The sequence below is a fragment of the Mixophyes fleayi genome, chromosome 1 (assembly GCF_038048845.1).
Source record: "Mixophyes fleayi isolate aMixFle1 chromosome 1, aMixFle1.hap1, whole genome shotgun sequence".
NCBI lineage: Eukaryota > Metazoa > Chordata > Amphibia > Anura > Limnodynastidae > Mixophyes > Mixophyes fleayi.
Window position 1 is genome coordinate 148,581,569 of NC_134402.1, and position 25,538 is coordinate 148,607,106.

At 39.0% G+C, this 25,538-nt stretch overlaps 1 protein-coding gene across 3 annotated transcripts in view; it reads right to left on the reverse strand.

The window, feature by feature from the left end:
* The window catches only part of BMPR1B (bone morphogenetic protein receptor type 1B), a 349,352-nt gene that overhangs the window by 90,112 nt on the left and 233,702 nt on the right, over positions 1-25,538 (reverse strand). For all 3 annotated transcript variants that reach the window (XM_075201541.1, XM_075201552.1, XM_075201561.1), the window contains one exon: positions 11,923-12,132. In XM_075201541.1, coding sequence (XP_075057642.1) covers positions 11,923-11,995 — 73 coding nt within the window. In that variant the 5' untranslated portion in view covers positions 11,996-12,132. The remainder of the gene's footprint in view (positions 1-11,922; positions 12,133-25,538) is intronic.

The window sequence follows — 25,538 nt, forward strand, 5'->3', positions numbered from 1 at the left end:
TTGGCTCAAATTCAGGACTTACAAAAATAAGATTAGCAGTAAATTGCTCATTCATGAGCCACCATATTGTCAATGTTCATGTGCAAATTAAAATATTTATTCAAGTACCAATGGAATTAAATACAATGCTCACTCTTTATGCTTAGCTAACTTTATAGTGCCATATACATTTTATTAACAAGTGTGCATTAAAGGGAAACTTCACCCACATATATTTTTCTGTGCTGTAGAAGAATCACATTTAAACGGTGCTTCTCATCAGCAGCAAGGTTAACAGTTCCTACAATTTATTAAACAATTTATAAAAAGCATCATAGGTCCCAGAGCTCTGCTGGCTGCCTACCGAGTTCTGTTTTAATGAAGGAACAAAGAGAGGAAAACGGGAAAGCACAGTCTGGATTCAATTGAAACAAATGTCAAAAAGTTTGTCTGAATTTTCCAGCAGACAATGCGTAATATGAAAACAGCTTTACAATAATCAAGAGCTTTATAAATAGTCGAACGCAAAAGACAGCATAAAGTACTGGTTCACGTTATCTTCGGCAGCGGTGGAAATACCACCACTGCAAGGGGTACCACCCACTATAAGGCCCGAAGGTGAGCGTGACCCAGCAATGCCGGATCACCCATCCAAGGCACACACTCTGCTGTCAGAACTATGGATGTGACGGAGCCACGTATGCCAAGAAGAGTCCCACCTCTGCTCTTTTGCTATGGTGCCCAGCAGTGCCATGTTCCACTCCTTTTCTACAGTGTTTATGTTGCTGGTATAAGTTATTACTCTAAACTTCCAGATTACACAACTTTACTATATGATTTATTAGGTTTATTTCCACCAAAAGGAAAGATGATCATCATTATGGCCAATGGGGTAAAATAAATAAAATTGCAGAGCTATAACATTACAAAATGAATGAAACAAAGGTACTAACATGACTCAGAAATGTGATGCTCACTAAAGCCTGAGGTATATATTTTCAGTTTATTTGTCCTATTTCACTTTTAGCAGAGATATATTCACAGAGATATCTGATGACAAGACAACCAGAGAGCAGATGATAACTGGAATATATGGATACTGAGGAGTTTGGTGTTTAGATACTAGGCTCACTTTTGTCATCCCATTTATCAGTAAATGTAGCATTGTTTTAGTGTGACTACATTGATTTTATGTAGGCAAGCTAATGGTAAGAAAAAATGCATTTGATGCACAGTATCTGGATTAGAGAGTGCAGATTTATGAGCATATTTATCAAAAGTTATAGGGCTTTTTTCAGGTTTAATGTAGGTCTTCCCATGTCTTTGCATGGGGAAGTCTACTTAACAAACAATATTTGCTAAGCAATACTTGGGGTGTTATCACCATCTCTGCTAGGATCCAGCATTCCTCCCACATTGGTGAATCCCCTGATGTTTGTAATGGACCAGTGACGTTCTCCTCACTGCTTCTATTAGAAATAGGCAGTGATCTTGGCAAAGATCAAGCCATTCCCATGGCTTGTGAACCCTTAGTTTTATCAGAAGAATATGTATGGTGACTGAAATATACTATAGTTGCCTACTCTACCAAAATGTCTGGGACGTTGCTGATTTCTGGAGAGAGCTTCTAAACTCCGAAGAGATCAGGCTATTCTCCTGCAAAGATGGGCGGAGCCAAGACACAAACTGCATCTTCAAGTCCCACACATAGAGCCATCACGTCCTTGCCACTTGGGATGTACTGAGGAGGATGCATCTTGACAACAAGATGGCACATACACTATGTCTATTTCAAGTGTCCAAATTTACAACAGGTAAACCTTGCTACACAGGTTTATCTTAGTGTGCTTTTTCACTAACAAAACCAAGCCTATACTTTGCGAAAGTGGGATGAGAGGGGGGGTCTACTTTAAAACTGGATGCCGATCCTGATCTGCCCATATTTTGCCCAGTTTGATGGGCAGCTATATCTGCCCATCAAACTGAGCACATATTGTTTCATAGTCTATGTCGTGTTGCTGCGCTAATCTGTGTGTGATTTTATAAAAATAGGAACAATCGTGAAAAAATACACACTAGATTAGTGATGATAAACTTTCTTTAAAAAAAACTCTCGAGCGTTTCACACATAGTTCTGATCTGAAATTTACAGAAATTTACATGGAGCTGTGTGGCTAATCAGAGACATGCCGATCTTGGCAAACTCACTTCTAGCCATTGCCGAGGTCACTATCCAGCTTTTGCAAGTAATATATACCTTTTCATAAACAAAGCAATGTCATTTATCATCATGACAGACGTACAAAAGTTTGATCATCACAATATTACCATATAAATTCAAGCAGTACAAATTCTGTCACTCATTAAGCTGTATCTCGCATAGACCATCCAAGAGTATCATCACAATTACTGGATAATCACTGACAAAACGCAGCTGTATTTGTGAATTGTATCCAAAGCAAAGTACTTTGTTGAGAGCTGGAACTGATGCACACTGACAGACAAACATAACTGAAATATTTTTGCCAACAATTCTCTAGTTAAATCATTGTATCGCAACAGACGTTTTACGGAGACTTGTTTTCTAGGCATATATTTTTGCATCACACCAATGTCTCTTTCTAGGTACCTTTCAAACAAACATTTTAACGGAGGTGAAACTTACATAAGTAATGTATGAAGTGATGTCACTGATAATGTCATTGCACATATAGGTGTTTATTATTCTGGTTCCCTACTAGAGAGAAAGTACAACTGTGTAATTTACTGTGCTAGGGCCTGATTCATTAAGTAACTTGAATTAAGAAGTTTCTTATTTAAGTCTCCTGGACAAAACCATGTTACAATGCATGGAGTGAAAATTAGTTTTCTGTTTCGCACATGAGTTAAATAATGACTGTTTTTTCAGGTAGCACACAAATACTTCATAGCTTATTTGTACACTGAAATTGAAAGATGATATTTGTGTGCTACATGAAAAAACAGTCAGTATTTAACTTATGTGCAAAACAGAAAACTAGTTCTCACCCCTTGCATTGTTACATGGTTTTGTCCAGGAGACTTAAGGAACTTAAATTAAGAAGTTTCTTATTTAATGAATCAGGCCCCTATTGCTTAAATTGTCCTGAAAAGTTTAATAATCAGACATGAATAAGGCAAGTCACCGTCACTGTTATGAATTTAAGGCATACTAGTGAGAATATTGGTGGCATTACTAAATAATTATAATGTGATTTAGCTGCTTTATAATTAATGCACTCTGAATTCAGACTCAATTATTGACAAATTAACACATTACAGAACTTCCGATGATGATAATTACAGAACTTCCTTTTCTAAATGGTAATAACAAACTCTAATTACGGCTAAATATGGTAATTTCCCACTTTATTCATTAATATTACAGTATATGACCACATACAAGATAAAGATATATCCCTACATACCCAGTTGTACTTATTATACATGTAAATTAATATAAATATAGAAAATATTCAGAGAGGGCAAGTAACATCAAGGTAAACATATACACATTAATGATCCTTTCATTAAAACTATATACACAGGTCTGTAAGTACATCTCAGCAAACTTCCAGGAAATAAATTAACATAAAACACAAAATGCTGCAGGCAACACAAATACAATAATACACTGACATTACAAATAATGCAAACAACAATGGACATAGGAGCATATGTTAATGTGTTTCAATGGTGCCCTTAACTAGGGTCAAATCAGCATTTTATGATCAACCCTCATCTCCTGTTCTTTCCTGTGATCTCTGGTTTGAAAAGGGCAGAATAGCAGAACCTGTAAGAGGAACTTCAGAAAGGTCAAGCAGCATAGAGAGCTAGCCTTGTTGGATGCAGTGACCTGTCCACTCATGGGATTATGTTAGTGAGGAGAGGAATCTACAGACAGGGATACCAGTCTCCTGTCAAATTGATCTTAGAAGTTTGTGGTACCTATATCTGAAATTACGTTCATACGTATAATGTTTCTTTTGAAGAGATTCAAAATATAAAAAAAGAAACAATTACAAGGAAATTTATATGCACTTTGGACCTCATTTAGAGTCAGACGCAAAGTCTGTTTAAGAAGTGTAGGAGTGGGAGTGTGCCGCAGCTTGATAGGGTATTACTAGTGGCAAGCAACTCCACTTCTGTCCCACTCTTCATACCCTACCGAGCTGTGAGCAGTTCCTGCAGCTAGCTAACGCTTGTGCCACCTAATTCCTGACGCACAACTTTAGCCCTGCTTTGACGTGTGTTGCGTCTGCTCCTCACTGCGACTAGAATGTATTTTACATGGTCAGGCCTTCACGATTCCGTGTTCCTCCCATTCTCTCATAGTGAGTCGCAAGCTGTCGCAAGTGTTAATTGCATCCAAGATGCAGGCGGATTTGGTGCTTTCTGCACATGCGTGGTAGTGTTTTTTCTGTTGGAAACGCCTAAAACGAACTTTGCGTCCGACTCTAAATGAAGTCCTTTATATGCAAAGAGGAACATTTGAGACATATGTGTATAATATATGACATGGTTTGCCAACACTATGTGAAAAATATACAAATCGTTTTTTTCAAGTATTCTACTCGCATCCATTCCTATATGCTCTCTCCGGCAGTCCCACTAGACCTGTTAGTAATGGAGAGTAAGTAGTCTAATAAACTATTACATTCCCCATTGGAATTTCTATTTAGCACTACATGTACATCTCACACTGCACATGGAATACAAATAAGAGACCTATATCTTCTATGTGGATTCCCATGCTCATTATGGCTACAGAGGCATTACACACACAACAATACATTGAAAAGAGGAGGTGAATGATGAGGCCTGTCCTACACTAGATGTCATGCGATACTAGAAAGTGAATAACATGATTGATTGTGAATTTGTAATTGAAATGAGTTTAAAAAGCCAGCAAGCCTTGGACTTACAATGTAGATGGAGATAGGAGGGATTCACTAAACAGCATGAAGAGGGGAAGCTTTTATCCAGAGCAGAGTCAAACATTAGCATATGAACTGAATGTTCCTTTAGATATTAGAAACATAGAGTTTCAAATCAGAAAGTAACCTACAGATCCATCCAGTCTGCCCATTTTTCAGTGTGTTCTTGTTTTTCCTTTAGTTGGAGTGTTGGGGTTTTTTATGGTCTTTTTCTTAACATCTTCTATCTAAGTCTTAACAATAGTAATATATTTGTTGCATGCATTCCTGCAATTAATTTACTGTATAAATGACGAGCAAAACTGCTAAGAGACTACCACAGGGATCTATCATCCTTTCTGTAAAGTTATCCCTTATGTTATGTATCAGTCTTCCTCCCTCCGTTTTAACTTTTGATATATTTGAGTGTTTCTGTCCATTCTCTCCCAGGGGCGGATCTAGAAAATGGTTGTACCCCGGGCGATTTAGGGGGGCTATTTAGGCCCCGCCCCCTTTCTGACTTCTGAGGTTGCCGGCGGCTCAACACTATGTGCAGGTCCGCTCGGCAGTGACAGGCAGGGGACAATGTGCTGCCCGGCTGCTCTGATTGTGTTTTAAACACAATCAGAGCAGCCGGGCAGCACACTGTCCCTGCCTGTCACTGCCGAGCGGACCTGCACATAGTGTGCAGCTGTGGGCAGCAAGCTCCCGCCAGGGGGGGCGATTGCTCCCCCCCCCTGCATCCGCCACTGTTCTCTCCTCTAAGCTGTACATGTTCAGTTCTTGAAATGTTTCTTGTTAAGTTTTGTTATACAGCCTATGCATCATTTTAGTAGCCCATCTCTGACTCTTTTTTTACTATTTAATTCATGTCTTTTTGTGAGTTCTTACCAGTAAGCTATAAAGGGGCAATATACCTTCCTCCGTCTTCCTGTTCAGGGTCATCTTAACAACATTACGGGCCCCCGGGCAAAGCAGTGCATCGGGGCCCATATATATATATATATATATATATATATATATATATATATATATATATATATATATATATATATATATATATATATATATATATATATATATAAAGGGGCCCCGGTGCACTGCTTTTTTTAAATGTACTCGCTCAGTGACCCTTGAAGTTTTTCTTTTGCAGGATTTTTTTTTTTGCAGGATTATTTATTCTTATTAGGAGACTTGCCTATGGGGCCCCCTTGCCCGTGGGGCCCCCAGGCACCTGCCCATCATGCCCAATGGAAAAGATGGCCCTGCTCCTGCTACAACCACCTCTTCCGGCCAGGGCCGGATTAAGGGAATGGAGGCCCCTGGGCTAAGGGGGCCTCCATTCCCCCGTGAGGGCCCCACCCCCCCCATGATCTGAGCTGCCCCCCCGGTGAGCCGAGCCGCCCCCAAGGCACTTGCCTCCTTCTCCTGGCATTGCGGTCCTTCTCCGGCGCGCTGTATGCTCTTTACTGAGGAGTTCTCGTGAGAGTGAGACTCACGAGATCTCCTCAGTAGAGAGACTACAGCGCGCCGGGGAAGGACCGCAGTGAAAGTGCTCAGCAGCATTGATCGGGCCGGGGGTACCCCCGCCCCCGACCGGTCAATACTGCTACTGAGCACTTAAAAGGGCCCCCTGTATGCCCGAGGCCCCTGGGCTGTAACCCAGTTAGCCCTATGGTTAATCCGGCCCTGCTTCCGGCAAGTAACTCTACCAGCTTTTTCCACTCATTCAATGAATTTATATTCGGCGATACAGATGAAAGATAAATATACTGTGTACTGTAAATTATTTGCCATTTGAACTAAAACTGTAAAATGCGCTATTGGTCTCTGTCTGGAGAAATCTGAAAATATATACAGAATAGTGACCTAGAGCCTGAGTCACAAAGCATAAAAAAAGGAGTAACTTTGCACCTGGGCAAAACCATGTTGCATTGAAGGGGGAGGTAAATTTAAAATGTGGATACAGATTTATAGTTGGGGTAGGGCATGTCCTAGATCAACTTTAAATTTCAGTGTAAAAATAAAGCTATCAAGTATTTGTGTGCTAGATGAAAAAACAGCCAGTGCTTAACTTATGTGCAAAATAATAAACTAATTTGCACCCCTTGCATTGTAACCTGGTTTGTCCCGGAGAACAATTACTCCCTTTTTTTGCCTTACTTTCCTTCATGACTCAGGCCTCTAGAGTGTAAAGGTTCCAATTTCACCTACCAATAGGTCAGTGTGACAGTGTGAAGTTTACACTTTTAATGCAAATAGTAACTAATTTGAAGTAAACACTATATTTGTTTCTCTGTTCCATCAGGGTTCCATCTGCGCCAGAGAATATCATGAATATGCTAAACAAAACAGGACCCATGACTGATCTCGGAGGTACTCCCCTGGTGACCAGACCTTCATCTGCGCTTACAACGTTGACTACAACACTGATTCTTGTCCGTTAACCAAACCATTATCCGTTCCACTATCTTTCAATAATCCAAGAGTTTTCAGTTTCTGAATCCATCTATTGTAGTATATTATAACAAAAGCCTTGCTAAAATCTAAATAAGTTATAGCCACTGATCACCCCTGATCTATCACTTTAGTGATAATAATCCACTAGATTTGTTTGACATGCTCTCACAGCATTTTGGATGCCAAAATACTTCTTTACTAATTAAAATATTATTTAAATAGTGTTTAAAACAAAAACTAAACATTTTAACTCAAATGACAAACCTCGAATACGAGATGCAAATTTGAACCCACAGTTTGAAGGGTCAATTTGACGACTGCAGCGTGAATGTTCGGTGAATTTCAATAGAATTTTTAGTCAATATAGAATTTTCAAGCATCTCTATTCTATATATACACAATATTACGCTTTTAGCCTTTGTATTCCTCCCTTTGCTTTTTTCCTTTAGTAAATGTAACTAAAACATTTTTACAATGTTTCTTCTGTGTATGTTTTAGCACATTTTATTGTGTGCTTAGTCTCTTTTGCACTAGCATTATATGCTTTTTTTTATCCTCTTCAGAATGATTCTGTTTACATGCAGTTTCTTGAGGACCTTTAATAACTGGGGGAACCATATTGACTTCATTTTCCTTTAGCTTTTACTAAGACAACTGACACAAAACAACCCTGTTGCATCTAGTAATGCTTTTTTTAGTTGACGCCACTATTCATGCACACCGCCTATCAATTCCCACGCTGTCACAGAGGTGCATAAATTAATTGTCATGTGACTAATGTCAGTCTTACTAACAACTTAAACCCTTGTTTTGGTGCTGGACTGCTTTACTACTGCCTGTATGTTAAAGCACACTGACTGAAAGTCGCTAAACGTCTACTTCTTTACCAGCAGACACATCATACTACACCGTCATTTGTGAGAATTAAGTCAAGAATTGCTTCCTTGTGTGTTGGCCTCCTAGCTAATTGCTTGAGAATTATTTCCTTGTGTGCTGGTTCCCTAGCTAATTGCTTGAGAGATTCCCCACACAAGCAATCCACAAGATAACTACTCCTGACTTATTTAGCTATAGGCGGATTGCAGTCTACAACAGGCATATTGAAATCTCCCATAATCATCCCCTCACCTTCCATTGACATCTCAGTGATTTCTTCTAGTAATAATCTATCAAATTACTCGTTTGTCCTGGTGGTCTGTAAATTGTTCCCATTCAAAAAACTTCTATCTCACCAGTTTCTAGAATTACATAAACACTTTCAGTTTCTACTAAACATTCATTGGTGAGATTGTAACAATATATTATGCTACCTCTTTATACCACTCATTTACCATGTCAACCCCATCACCATTTACATTCTCTGCACAAAGTGCATTAAAATGAATTAACTCCATTAGATATTTTCCTCTTTACAACAATTCCCCCCCTACAACACCAGTTTTGGCCTAGTATTAAGCTGAAATCATAAAAAGTGAGCCCTGTACTAAAATTACAATTCATATAGAAATTATTTCAATAATAGCACGGTGAACAATCCGAATACATGCAAATCAATAAACAGATTTATTAAAGTTTGATTTCTAGTATTCTGAACATTGTACTGCTATATATTTTATTTAAATCCCATAGTACCTAGTACCTAATATATAGAGATAAAAATAAAATAAATGTACTTGTAAATACGAGTAATGAGCTATGTTGCCACTAACTTAGTGCGCCCCATTGAGATGCAGGGTGGTCTGAGGTGGGGATTGAATTTTTTAAATTCCACTTAAAGCAGCAATGCCATGTAGATTGTTTTTGTCTTTAAATAGCAACTTTAGTTTCCTTTAAGCATTCATCTAATTATCATTTCCCTTAGCTGTCCTACAAGTTATTATCTCCTTTTCAAAATCTCTGTTGAGGGCAGGCAAGTATACTTGCCAGCCACACGCACAGATTCAGATTCTCAGCGTGTAATGCAATTGCAGAGTGGGGAGGGGGGGGGGGGGAGGTTACAGCGCAGACTGAGCTCAGAGAGCCGTTCCAAAGCTTCTCTGCTCGTTACATCATGTGCCATGTCACTGTGGTTGACATGGTAGTTATTTGACATGGCTGAAATTGTGCAGAATTATAAATCAGTTATAGCAGCCTGAAGAAACAAGCCAAGGAAAACTTCTTATAGCCTGCCACAGTGATTTATGTTAAAAAAAAAAAAAAAAAACACCTCATTCTTTTATGGGATTGCTGCTTTATTTAAACTACAATATGCTTAAATGAGGAGGAAGTGTTGGTACCTTTAACATGTCATAACTGTGCCATCAATATTTTCTGTCTTAATATGCGACAAAATAATTGAAGTCTATAAGATACCCTGAATAAAAACTTGCGTATTTACAATGTACCACCTAAAGTGTTCTCTTGTGTCCTATGTTGTCATGATAAAACATTAAAGCAATGAGACCTAGCTGCATGTACTATTTATCTTATATTAGTATGTTGTATTTATCAGCAGAAAAAGTCAGTACACCAAGAACTTGCACATTGGCTGTGATACATATATACCACCTATGATTTATTCCGTGGGCAGTATAGAGTAATAAATCCATTGTATATTAGGACCCAGTGCATCAATATCACTAGGCTGTAAAGAATGATCATACAGACAACGTAGGTTAATAATGTATTATAATAATGTTATCCTGTGTGTTTATCAACTCAATACACAGATCCTCACATCAACTCACATATAGACAACAATTACAGTCATTTTTAGATTGAAGGCACATAAGTGATTTTCACAGAATCATAGCAATCACTGAAAAAGTGTAACAATATTGACAGATTATAACCTAGAGTTGTATTGGTGGTAATTATTTACATATTACATTTTAAATGAATACTGTGGACTATAACTGTAATGACAAATGCAACTGGCTCTGTGCTGAAAGTGCTGGGATATGCCCTATATGCCCTATATGATATGAACCAACTTCTTCGGAAGGGGCAATACTACTGGGTAATAAGCTAACCTGACCAACATTGTAACTTACATCTCTCATCATCATCAACATCATCATCATCATTTATATAGCGCCAGCAAATTCTGTAGCACTTTACAATCTCTCCTTTTATTTTTTATATCCAGTTAATGCAAAAAATCCACTTTTGACCATTGTGCCTAAATATCACATAAAACATATAAAACCTAGCTATTCTTATTAACACAAGATATGTCTAAGTTACATTTACGAAATACCATTTGATCTGCTTTCATTTGCTATTTAGGACATGCTATTGAACTAACTTCCAAATAGACCATGACAAAAAGTTTCTCCTTTGTAAAGACATAACATAGGCTTTCTACATCTGGTTTGAAATGTTCTTCATTTATCCTGGAATCAGTAAATACTAACTGCATACGTTTTTGTACTAAGCTTGGTGGTCAGCATTAAACACTGTAAGTATTGTGCATTCAACACAATTGCAAGAGATACAGAGGAAACTAATGTTACTGATACTTTGTGTAAAGTGTAAATTAATATATTGATTTTCTTAAAGTCATATTTTTAATTGAATATATATATCTGGTTCTCATAATTTACAAAAAAAAGTTAATTATGTTAAATCATATGAGCGTATAATCAAATACCTAGAACATGATAAATACAAACCAATAAAAATACTTCTAGTTGTTACTTTGTAATAACTTCTGGTTTCATTTGGCATAAAAAACACACCAAAATGTATTATATTATATGATTATTATTTCTGACAAACTGGTCAAACTTAATAGAGAAAAACACTTGCTTAAAGTTTTATCAATGCAAGTATGGAGAGAAGCATCTATGAATTTAAATAAGCAGGGGAAAAAATAATTTAAACGAAGTGTTAATGTTGCTGCCCTTCTTCAGCCCAGTGTGGGTTTCAGAGGGGGGAATGAGAATGTTATTCCACCAAGGAGCCCTGCAGTGCCTGCCGAGACTCACTAATTCATGGCAAAATAAAACACACACAAAAACTTTTTTTTTTTTTTTTTGCACTGGAGATAAAAGGATAAGATGAATTATTATCTTACTGAAATGTGACAAACACATAAGCAGGGAGATTAAAAAGAAGCTCCAAAAAGCTGTCTAAGAGGAACGAGTGTACTTTAAAAGCTGTTTTAATGCATAACAAACGATTTGCAAATAAAAAACACTGCACCACTGGCTGGGTTCACTTTTCTGCGGTCAAGAGAACATTTCTTTCCCAAAGCAACAGATAAACGTGCAGTATGTTCTGAATTAAGTGCTAGTGTCACAGAGAAGTCGCGTGCCGTCTAAGAAACTCTGTATAACAAATAAACAGGACTGCACATGAGTTGTTGTAAAGACATCGTAAAAGAAACAAAAGATAATGTTTGGCACCACTAGATCCATCTAACACTATGCAGAGTATCTACTCCACGACAGTAAGGTTGCATCTCACAGGGGTGCTTGTCCAAAAGTTTCACTTTGATAACTTTATATTTGCAATCTTGTTGTCTATTCCAGTGACAGCAAAACATATAGTAACATTGCTAACTTACCTCTGGTATGCAGGGACAGGAGCATTATCAAGGAAACATGCAGCTGCCAGCTTGGATCTTCAAACCAGCCCATTCCTATTGCAGTAGAGCTGCAGGGTAGATGCTCTTATCCTTGTGGATGTAGTAAGTCCACGCTACAATTTTTTTTTCCTTTTCCTGTTAGTCCCAACTCCAGCACTGTCAGGTCCTCAGACGAGTCTGCCGGGCAGCCTGAGAAGAGAATGTGGAAATCAAGCCTGTTACAAGCAAGTTCTGTCACCACATAGAGCTCAACTGATCACCTCGTGGGGGAACACAACAAAGAGATCCCAAGCCAGACTTCATTGCTAAAAACAGAAGCTGTGATTGACTGCCCAGATGAGAGTTTGTGTACACTTCCTAGCCTTATCTTGACAATACCTGTTAACCTCTTCACCACTATGCGCATGCCACCACTAGTTGAAGTTGATTCACTGCCCAGACCTTGTAAATCTTACTACGGAACGTGGGTTTTTATGAGCTGTTACATTTTACTCACGTTGTTAGCTATAAAATAATAATAAATATAAATACACACCTGCACATTTTTTATTAATACTTAATTTTGTGAATTGAAGTATTGATCCATTCTCCCCATGTGTTTTTATTTCTGTATATATTTTTGGTTTGGGAAATGGGTTACACTTTGTGTTGCTGTACCATCGACAGTTTAGTGACTTTTTCCAGTCTTTCCACCAATTGCTGGAATATGTATTGTTTATGAATAAGTGATTTCTATGCACAGTAGCGTGAAATCTGTGTCATTTTAATAGTAAATATTTAAACAGCACCTATACATTCCTACACAACATATATTTAATAATGTGCTGAAAAGAACCCAAAGGTGATGCAACCCATAGCAAAAAAATTGATTAACTCTAGAGCAAGCAGCTATAATCTAAGATCTAATTAATTACTATGGGTTACAGTACCTTAGTGCTGTCTGCACCATTATACTAAATAAGCTTAACTTAAGATAGTGTTCTTACTCATGTGCTTCAGTGCTTTTTTATGATCACACTTGAAAAGCTATGCACTTCTTACAAACAGACAGAAGCCATTGAAACATGCTGGTTGGATATGGTTTAACGGTGGCCACCACTCTTTACATTGTTGCAGCTGTGTTACACTTGAGCAAAATCATACCTAATGCTAACTATCTTTATGCACCCATTCATTAAATAAACATTGCCATTATTGTAGTAATATTGCTTGTTTCTACTTGAGGCATATACAAAGCAATTTGTGGAAGTAAGTTGTACTTTTTGTAAGTGTTAAGTAGCATTTCTATTGCACACATCTGCTCATAATGGGCCTCATTTAGAGTCGGACGCAAAGTCCGTTTTAGGCGCGAGGACCAAAAAACCCACTATAACGCATGTGCAGCAAGCACCATATCCGCCTGCATCTTGGACGCAATTAACACTTGCGACAGCTTGCGGCTTACTACGAGGAAAAGGGCAGAACGCGGAATTGTGAAGGTGTGACCCTGTAAGTAAATCCTAGACGCAGTGAGGCACACACATCAAAAAAGGGCTAAAGCTCTGCGGCAGGAATTAGGTGGTGCAAGCAGTTAGCTAGCTGCATGAAATGCTCGCAGCTCGGTAGGGTATTACGAGTGGAACGCAACTGGGGTTGCTTGTTACTCATAATACCCTACCAAGCTGCGGCACACTCCCACTCCTACACTTCTTAGACGGGCTTTGCATCTAACTCTAAATGAAGCCCAGCTTGTATTGTGACCACACTATTTACAATGATTATAGGGAACATTAGCATACCACTGCCTCCAGACCAGGCACTGAAATTACCCTATTTGAACTATGTGTAAACTCTATTGCCCTTCACAGTCTAAATATTATTGTCTTTTATTTATAGGTATGCAAGGTATCCTATATTGATATACAATAGCTCATTTAAGTAACACATTTCCAACCATATATGTCACCCATGGCACTCACTAATGTACTCTACTGGTCATAATGGTCACAGTACAGCAGAAAATCACATAACCACACAAATAAGTAGACAGAATACAGTCTATTTACATTTTTTTCTTATGTCCATTATAATTTATAAAGAACACATACAAATGTTTACGCAGTCAGTCATATATTACAAGTAAAGAGAACAAGTACGGTAATTGGAAATTCATGTATTGTGAGTTAGAAAGGTTTGAAAATATATAGACAAATGGTCCTTATGTTAGAGTTGATGATGCTATAATATATTATCCACTTATTAATGATCCTCCTTCAAAAGATAAATAATTTATTTATGTGTACTAGATTCCCCCATCAGAAAATGACTTTATTTTGATAATAAGATGGGCAGCATGGTGGCTTAGTGGTTAGCACTTCTGCCTCACAGCACATTGTGTCATGAGTTCGATTCCCGACCATGGTCTTATCTGTGTGGAGCTTGTATGTTTCCCCCCCCCCCCCCCCCGTGTTTGTGTGGGTTTTCCTTCCACAATTACATAGAACATATTAGTAGTTTAATTGGCAGCTATCAAATTGACGCTAGTCTCTCTGTCTATGTGTGTGTTAGGGAATTTAGAGTGAGTTCTCTGTACAGCGCTGCGGAATTAGTAGCGCTATATAAATAGCTGATGATGATGATGATTATAAACAAAAATGAGATGCAGTCACATGTTTTGCAAATGCCAGTTTTCTCCTCTCAACTCCAAAAATATGCCACATTCCACTTTACAAGACACTAAGAAAAGAGACAAGTGCACTTCACATAAAAACACAAACATATTTTTGTTATAAATATACAGCCCTCCCTCTCTCCCTTGCCTCCTCTTCTCTCATCTCATTCACCGTGGCGGGGTATTATTCTAGGCCTGTATTCCATCAAGATCTCCTTTATTTTTATTTTGCTTTCCACAGAATACAAGTGACTATCAAAAATCCAGTCAGAAAAAATCCTTTTTAAGCTGCTGTGTGCATGAGGAGGATGATCTGTGCACCCGCTTACAGGGTATGACTGTCACTGTTGATCTGTGTTGAGGCCTAGATTACATGTGATAAGGGCTGACCTTTTTTGAGAATTCACACATTATGCACTCATAAAGAGCACGCTGGACACAAAAGTGCTTCAGATGTTCAGCACATCAATCAAATGCACAGCATGGAGGCTGCCAAACTTTGCTTCCATTTAGCTGAAAAGAGGAAAAAGGCTCCGTCCAAGGCAGACTTAATAACGTTTAAAGCTGTGTCACAGTCTATTCTTTCTGCTATTGTCTTCCTCTAAGTATGCTCTTTCCACAAATTCTGCTGCAGTTACCAGTGGCAACAAAAGCTTTTTAACAAATTCCAAAGTAGAAAACAAAAGACTGCTGTGATAATAAAAGGACAGTTTTCATTGTATGGTTCATTTGCATGGTTTGATTTGCTAATTTTAGAAAAGGGGAAAAGACAAGTTAGTTTTTATATCAAACTGTGCTGCTGTGAGAGGGGGCAGGTGATGTATTGTTACTGAGCCTGACATCACAGGTGTCAGGGCAAAGCATTTATAATGTGAGTACATGCAAAAATAATTTACTGAATAGGAATTTATAACTGTAAAATACAAGATGACATTTATAGATAACTAAAAGTAACTAAAACTGGTGTAAAGAAGACTGGTCTAAATATGTGCAATAGATAGGCAAGACGCTGGACAAGAAACAACTAGATATAGGCCCAAAAACCCTCCAAAGCTCCTGGCCCTGATGGTTATTCAATGAGCTACTATAATAATTTTGCTCCCGCCCTGGTACATACTCAATGGCGAAACTTTCCACCTGGATTCTGCTTCCTCAAGAATTATTGTTATCCCCAAACCAGACAAAGACCATATGTTGTGCTATAGTTATAGACCAATTTCACTATTAAATACAGATCTTAAGATATAAGCAAAAGTCTTTGCCAATAGACTCAACAGGGCCCTGCCCGGTTTTATCAATCCTGATTAGGTAGGATTTATCCCAAACAGACAATCGTCTGACAATACTCACAGGGTTATTAATATTATACATCGGATCAATACCCAAAAAGCTCCGTCAGTGCTTTTGGCATTGGATGCGGAGAAAGCATTCGATAGGGTCTAATGGCCCTTCATGTTTTCAATCCTCATAACTTTTGGTTTTCAGAGTAAGTTGTTGAGTAAGAGCTGTACAGTAACAAAGTCGTGACAACTGGCCAGTTCTCAAATCCTCTCCACCTTCACAATGGCCACTGTTAGGGTTGCCCTCTATCACCATTGCTGTTTGTACTTTGTATTGAAGCATTAGAAGCAGCAATTAGGAACAACAGAAATATTTTGGGAATCCAACTACGACCTAAACAATATAAAATAACACTGTTTGCGGATGATGTGCTTTTGACCCTGACTAACCCTTGGATATGTCTTCACAACCTTCTCTCCGAACTAACTTCCCACGGGTTTGTCCAGATATAAGATCAATGACAGCAAGTCCAAGGCCATGGTGCGCTTTGTTTTAGCCAAACGCAAAGCATATCTGGAGTATTCATTAAAATTTCAATGGTGCCCCCAGGAAACACGATACCTAAGTGTGGCAATAACAAGACATTACTCCGACCTGTACTGATGTAATTACTTTCCCTTGATTGACTGTATTGGTCGAGACCTAAACAAATGGCAGTCCCTATATATTGCTTGAACAGGGCGAATAAATGCAGTAAAGATGAACCACGGCTGCTGTATTTGTTTCAAACTTTACCAGTCCGGGTTCCTCCCTCAGCTCTGTGGGCACTACAGTCAGCATGTAGTAAATTTATATGGGAAGGCAGAAGGCCCAGGCTCAAATGTGCCACTCTGGCAAAGCCAGTCGACGAAAGAGGACTTGATCTACCTCTTTTTTCTAATTATTACTATGCCACCCAGTTACACCACGTGATTTCTTGGCATACTAATCCAGGCTTAAAAAAATGGGTGGATATTGAGAACGCCATGACCCCGGAGGCCCCGTTGCGCTATCTTCCATGTTTGTCTGGGAGTCACAGGCCTGCATCGGCATACGAAAGTCCCACGATCCAATTCACTCTCTTCATATGGGACTTTGTGAATAAGCTCTTCAAATTGACCCCTTATCCCTCTCCACTAACCCCAATTTGGAAACACCCCCAGTTCCCGCCAGGAAATGTAGAATCCATGATTGTACATTGGAACTTGGAAGTCCATAAAAATAGCTGGGTTCCATCACATAATGGGCGAATTCGACTCCCACATTTGCGGAGCTACCAGAAAGACATGGCCTCCCAACATATTTGTACTTCTCATACCTATAAATTTGTAGTTTCATTTACTCACAGATACATGCTAAAAAACTCAGAAAATTAATGCCCTTTGAGCGCAACTGTATTTACGCAGTAGGTTGCAGAGGAAATATAGCAATGTTATATTGCTTCCTTCTCAAACTAGACTTAACCCCCCCCCTTCCCCCTCTAGACCCACACAAGGGCTAGTTTTGGTTGATGAAGGATGGTCAGTAATTCAAAAACGAGTAGCTAAGGTATTCATTAACGCGAGTGTCAGAGAAACAACTTATAAAGAATACTCAAGATAGTATATGGTCCCAACCAAGCTCCACTGCATTTTCCCAACTACATCAGACAGGTGTTGGGGAGGCTGTGGTGGACAGGGTACTCACCTGCACATTTGGTGGGAATGTCCCCATATTCAATCACTTTGGGATATTGCATTGACCCTTCTCCATCAACTCACAGCTGCTCACTTTCCCAGGGACCCCGCAATATTTATACTCAATAAACCTGTTCCCTCCATAAGCAAGTCATGGACCGTCTGGCACTAAAAATTAGTTAGGCCGGTAAATTATCCGAGCTTGGAAAAAAACTCTTCCCCCCTAACAAACCCTAAATTATAAACAGGTTATGGCACATTTCATCCATGGATTATATCACAGCCCTCCTTAATGACTCACTTCCTAAATTTCACGAGACATGGACCCCATGGTACAGCCTACATGGCTGTCCTGTCCCGGGTAATAGGTAACTGAGAAATCTTCCACAAAACTTTTTCCCAACCTTTTATTTCTTTTTCTTTTTCTTATTAAAAGAAAAGAATAATAAAAAAAAAAAGAAAAAATAAGAAATGTAATTATTACCCCACACCCACCGCCCCAGGGCTGTGGCCCCGATCTGCATGCGCAGTAGGCAACAGCAGATTTTGCACCTACGAGACAGACACATCCAATTCTATATGAGGCCCTATGTGCACTTATCCCCTTTTCAATGTTTGGTTAAGCTTTATATTTACTGTGATGATATGGAAGTCATAAAAAACAGTATATCTTGTGCCTGGCAGTAATAATAAAAAAAATAGGTCAGTAAAAATGACACCTATTTCCAGTACTTGCTATTACTATTTTAACTTTTTCATACATTTTAGAAATGCATATATAATGTGGCTTTTGTCGGCTACAGTGATATTACATAGCATGCTTGCCAACTCTCCCGGAATGTCTGGGGGACTCCCGAAATTCGGGTAGGTCTCCCGGACTCCCGGGAGAGCAGGCAAATATCCCGCAAACGGAATCTTGCTGTCAAAATGACGCGATTTGCGATGAATCGCTATGAATTTGAATTTGGCGGGGCCAAAATGACGCAATTCACCGCACCCCTCCCCTCCCGCCGTCCAACCACGCCCCCCTGTCTGGGATCTCCCGGAAAGAAGTTTAAAAAGGTTGGCAAGTATGTTATATAGCTTCTGGTGACATGCAAGTAGTGCAGTTGAAATGCAGACCCTTGTGAAGGGGAAATTTAGATTGCCCTTCTTGATTTACCTCCATTAGCTTCATACCCCCATACAAGAAAAAAGCAGGGAAGTGATAGTGATAGTTTGATGCTACTCGTAGAGACATTAGTGCACTGTAGGGAATGTTGCAGAGGGGAGAGGGGTTAGATAATTCCATAATAACTTAATATCCATTACATAAGAATTACACTCTATACACTTTCAATATCTGTATTCTTTAACTAAGCATTGTAAATGGGGGAATGTATGAGTGGAAGCGGCACTAATTGAGGGACATACTGCTGTTGTGTTTGTTGACATTTTCTTTATTTCCATGTTACCTGAATAAGCATCTACAATTTGAATTCAAATTCTCCCAAGTCTACTCATTTTACAAGCCCTCAAAAGATACAATTAACCTATATAATCTACTATAAGGACCTTATTAAGTTAGAATTGCCATTGGCACAGATAGGAACAAAGACTTCTCTCAGAAATGGTCTAATTGGTTTTGTTGTTTGCTGTAATGAGAAAGTTAAAAAACTCTTCATAGGGTCTGAGAGGACAAAGGCGTGCTTACATTTATTTGGGGGAAGGGTTACTTCTAGTGTCTATTTATTTAACATATGAGGTACACAGGGCATACTCAAGCATCACTCCCCCATCAGGGTTGATAGCTAATGCAATTATTTAAGGCAACCTGTGAATTAATGAACTCTCTTTGATATCCACATTATAGGCTATGCATCACATGACCTAACAAATAATAATGGTAAACACACAAAACAGAAACATGGAATACTAAAGGCTGATAAAATAAATTAGTCTATGCTCATTTTATAGAGCCCGTTTGTGGAGCTAGTTACACAAAAGAACAAATGTTATATACTTGCAACAATATTGTATAGCAGCAAATTAAGCAACATAAACTGTCAATCAAATTAGCAAGGAATTAGGCAAAAAGTGAGAGACACAATTTTGGTGTATTAAGCAATAATTACAATATTATATTCTGAAGCAAATGGATAAATGATCTTAAAGTAAGTAAAGATATGTATGAGGACCATCAGATAGGACCAGTAGCATCAGGAATAAAACCTATGAAGTTGTAGGAGCAGATGCATACTGTAGGGCACCAGTTTCCCATGGTTTGCTATTGAGACCACCAATGCTGTGGGGAAAATTAATTTTGTCATCATCAGATGACTGGGCACATTAAAGTGCCAGGATACACTTACCCAGACATTTAAGAATGAAGTACATATAATGAAAAAAAAAAACCCTCCTTGTAAGGATCATTATTTTATTGCTCTATATACTGACATAAATTGTAATCTTAAAGAGTAGAGGCAGTACTGTACAGCGTTTGATAAAAATCCAAAAAGTGACAAAAAGTTATAAAAAGGTCTGCAGTAGTACACATTGCCAGTGATTAGGGATGTGGGAGAGACTTTCTCGGAAAATGACAACAAGCAGTGAGCAACAACAGAAATACATTCCTGCGTGATTAGGATCAACCTTCATGCAAGTGATTAAGTGAAAATCAGATTACCAGACATGTACTGAACATACAGTAAGTATAAATGGCCAAGAAAAAACATATGGGGGGGGATTCAATACCCTGCAATGTGCCTTTTAGTGCCATCACAAGATGGAGTACAGCACACTGCAGGGGATTGAAATCCCCGCATGGAATTTATGCCTCTAAACACAGTGGAATGGATTTGGTGAATATATAGTGAAATGAGTGCGGGTCAATAATACCAGATAAATGTAACAGAGAATATTTCACTTGTTGATACAAAAGTTCTGTTCACCTATCCAAAGTTACATGCCACAGCTGTTCTGGTTTTCAGTTTATTTCATAATTTTTTATGTAAAGAAGCTGTTTAAGATAATCTCATGAAATCCTTCCTAACACTCTCTAATTCACAAAGGATTTCCTAAGTCTCCAAGGGTGTAGTTTGGAGCGGTTGTTTAAACAATATCTTTATACAAAAAAAGCAGAGCAAATCATAGGAATAAGTGACACAGAGCAGAGAAAACAAAGTTAAACTCTATGTGTGAAAATAAAACAAACAGATATTCAACAGCTTTCTTTCCGCAGATTAACTATCGCACCACAGCAGCGCTGAAAATCCCGCCAACCAAGGCTAACAGAGAAGAATTTGCTCTGACATTTCAGTTATTTTTTTGTGTTTGTTTTTTTCATTTTAGGTTCTTGTTTCTCTTCAAAGGAACTAATGTTTATTATTGAGCTTTTTGTGTCCATCACCAATACAGAAACCTCAACAGTGGTGTGCATGAAGGTTCACAGATCAAGCATAAAATGTTCTCAGGCATTATTCTCAGAAACCCCTCATATGTTATTAAACTAAATGAAAAAGGTGTTGTTCATTGTTAATTAGATGTGCTGGGTTATCCAAATATCTGGGCCAATGAGCATGTTTCCCCTTTATTTATTAACAGTCATTTACTGAATGAAAATAACACTATACCAGTGTAAATATTTAATCTGCTTTCTTCATAACACACACAAGTTGTTTTTGAAAATCTTTTACCTCGTATATTTATTTTTACCTAATCGGTACAGAATATGAAAACAAAGTTTTGGCGTTTCACTTATGTTTGCTTTCAGTTGTCTGAGCTTGGTAACAATCGTACAATGACACTGGGCATCAGTTAACAAGTTGATTAAGAATATTTAGGGGTATATGTACTTAATTGCGCGTTTGGAAAAGTGAAGATGTTGCCTATAGCAACCAATCAGATTCTAGTTATCATTTATTTAGAACACTATACAAAATCATCATCATCATCATTTATTTATATAGCGCCAACATATTCCGTAGCGCTTTACAATTGGGGACAAACATAATAAACTAATAAACAAACTGGGTAAAACAGAGGTGAGAAGGCCCTGCTCGCAAGCTTACAATCTATGGGACAATGGGAGATTGACACATGAGGTTAAGTATACATTTTGCATCTTGGCTCAGCCAGACTGCAAAGGTAAGGTGACTCATAAGCTAAATGATCCTGTCACACAACAATGTTGGTCAGGGGGTAGTTGTCTTGTGTGAAATTGTGTAACAGGCTAAAGGTAGTGAGGTTAAGAGGGTGGTTGAGGAATATTATAAGCTTGTCTGAATAGGTAGGTTTTCAGAGAACGCTTGAAATTTTGTAGACCAGAGGAGAGTCTTATTGTGCGAGGGAGAGAGTTCCATAGAGTGGGTGCAGCCCGAAAAAAGTCCTGTAACCGGGAATGGGAGGATGTAATGAGGGTGGATGAGAGACGCAGATCTTTTGCAGAACGGAGTTGCCGAGTTGGGAGATATTTTGAGAGAAGAGAGGAGATGTATGTTGGTGCAGCTTTGTTGATGGCCTTGTAGGTTAGTAAAAGTATTTTATATTGGATTCGGTAAAAGACAGGCAGCCAGTGTAGAGACATACAGAGTGATTCAACAAAGGAATAGCTATTTGCAAGGAAAATCAGTCTTGCCGCAGCATGCAAAATAGATTTTAGGGGTTTGAGTCTGTTTTTGGGAAGACCAGTAAGGAGGGAATTGCAATAGTCAATGCGGGAGATGATTAGTGCATGAATTAAGGTTTTAGCAGTGTCTTGTGTGAGATATGTGCGGATTCTGGAAATGTTCTTTAGATGTATGTAACATGATTTAGATATAGAGTCAATGTGGGGAACAAAGGATAGGCGTAAATCAAGGATTACACCTAGGCAGCGAGCTTGTGGGGTGGGATTTATGGTCATGTTATCAACAGAGATATGTTTAAAAGTATGTTCATCCATGCTACTACTACTCTGATCATTATTCTGTGAAATTCATCCCTGCAATCTATGTTTAAAAGTATGTTATCGGAAACTGTTATCTGTTTAAACTTAGGTTGGCACAGTCTTTTATTGCTGCCTAATACAAATGTTTTATTTTCCTTTGATTAGCTGACCAATTAGCACATCTGTAGTGTATTCCTAAATTAGACTGACTACATCTTAGCTTCATTCTATGGGGAGACGTATGTGGGGTTAGACGTGTGTTATTTCTGCACTAAGTGGGATTTTCTCACAAAGTGGACGAAAATGCACAGTTGGACAAACATTGGACTGGATTTTACTCCCAGCAATAAGCTGTATCTGCACCAGCCTATTTCTGCATTACTTGTCTATTTATATGGACGACTGCAAAGAGGTAATTCTTAAAATACCCTTGCTTTTTGCTTTTACCCCTTTTTATCACAATGTTTCACAAATTGCTTTTGTTAGTCTCATTTCATGGCATGATCTTTAGGATTGTGTCATCTTTCACCCCTCCACCAACACACAAACTTGTTCATATTGCACCTGCATTACTCCACTCACCTCTATTTAACACCCATGAACTGTTGTCTTATTTATTATCTCTAACAAGTACAGCCTCCACCTGTCGCCAGAAAATAAAAAATCACACACCTTACAATCCCCTTGCCTATCTTTCTCTCACTCTACTTCTATTAGCTGGTGATATATTACCTAATCCAGGTCCCCCACACTCCTCACACACACATAAATCTGAGCACCACCGTTCTATAGCAAACCTCAAACACATCACCTGTCTCCCCTCTCTTCCAAAGTCCTTTAAATGTGCCCTTTGGAATGCACGCTCTGTTTGTAACAAACTTACCTCCATTCATGATCTCTTCCTCTCAAAAAACCTCAACCTTCTGGCATTAACAGAAACATGGCTCATGCAATCAGACACTGCCTAACCTGCAGCACTTTCACATGGTGGCCTCCATCTCACCCACACCTCCAGACCTTAAGGCATACAAGGAGGTGGGGTTGGACTACTTCTCTCCCCACAGTGCACATACACAGTTCTACCAAATGTCCCATCACTCAGGTTCACATCTTTTGAAGTACATGCTATTCGCATTTTTAATCCATTCTCCCTACGTGTTGCGGTGATCTATCGTCCCCCTGGAGCACACCAACAATTTATTGAGGATTTCTCTGCATGGCTCCCTCACTTCTTATCTTCAGACATCCCCACCATCATCATGGGTGACTTCAACATCCCCATCGATAACCCACCTTCCAAAGCTGCATCCAAACTACTCTCTCTAACATCCTCACTTGACCTCTCCCAGTGGATTGAATCATCTACTCATAAGGATGGCCACTGCCTTGATCTTGTTTTCTCTAGACTATGCTCAGTTTCTTATTTTATTAATACACCCTTTCCCCTCTAGGATCATCACCTTATCAGCTACACTCTCACCCCCACTGCTCTAACCTCTCTACTGTCTAACTCAACCAAGCCTCCTCATACTCGCAGAAATCTTAATTCTATTAACCTTCAAAAAATTTCCACCCCTCTCCAACACCTTCTCTCCCCTATCTCTACATTCTCATCCCCTGAGATGGCAGTACCTCATTTTCACCTAACCTTAGCAACGGCCCTTGATCAAGTGGCTCCAGCGACACTACATACTACACGTCGACTTCGATGTCAACCGTGGCACACCAAAGCAACACGAAATCTTCAAAAACTTTCCCATAAAGCAGAACGTCACTGGCGTAAATCTCGAACCTCTAATGACTTCTTCGCATATACTTCTGTCTACCACTCCTATCGAAATGCTCTGGACACTGCAAAACAAACATACTTTCAATCTCTTATCTATGCTCAGGCTTCTAACCCCAAACGTCTTTTCAATACATTTAATCATCTTCTCAATCCTCCCACCCCGAACCCTCCATCTACTATCAGTGCTCAGGATCTTGCTTCCTACTTCAAGGACAAGATTGACAAGATCAGACTAGAAATGGTATCCTCTCCCTCAACAAGCCATCAGCTCAATTCCTTCCCACTACCCTCTGACACCCTCTCTTCATTTGACCCACAAATGAAGAGAAAATTTCTACGCTCTTCTTATCTTCCTACTCTACCTCTTGTCCTTTTGATCCTATTCCCTCGCAAATTGGTAGATCCCTGTCTTCTGTGCTCATTTCACCTCTAACTCAAATCTGTAATCTCTCTCTCCACTGGCATCTTTCCATCACTATACAAGCATGCAGTGATTACTCCTATTCTAAAAAAACAAAACTCCGACCCAAACTCTCTCTCAAATTACCGTCCCATCTCTCAGCTCCCTTGCCCCTCCAAGCTTCTAGAGTGGCTTGCCTATACTCGCCTCACACGCTTTCTTTCTGCAAACAACCTGTTGGATCCTCTTCAGTCTGGCTTTCGTTCTCAACACTCCACAGAGACTGCGCTGACCAAGGTTGTTAATGATCTGATCACTGCTAAGACTGAACGCCATTACTCTCTCCTAATTCTCCTGGATCTCTCGGCTGCATTTGACACCGTTGACCACTCTCTTCTCATACAAACGCTACAATCCCTAGGTCTTCAAGACACTGTTCTATCCTGGTTCTCATCCTACCTCTCTAATCGCTCTTTCACTGTTAATTTCTCTGGAGCCACCTCTGCTCCGCTTCCCCTATCAGTTAGAGTACCACAAGGCTCGGTGCTAGGTCCTCTGCTGTTCTCTATCTATACCGCCTCTCTTGGAAATCTAATAAGTTCCTTTGGCTTTCAGTATCATCTCTATGCGGATGATACCCAAATCTATCTATCCTCTCCTGATCTCTCGACATCTGTGTTGTCCCGTGTAACTGACTGTCTTTCTGCCATATCATCTTGGATGTCCTCTCGTCAACTCAAACTTAATCTTTCTAAAACAGAGTTAATAATATTCCCACCCGCCAACAAGAGCATACCTGACATTTCATTACAAAATGACAGCTACAATCTGATTGGTTGCTATAGGCAACATCT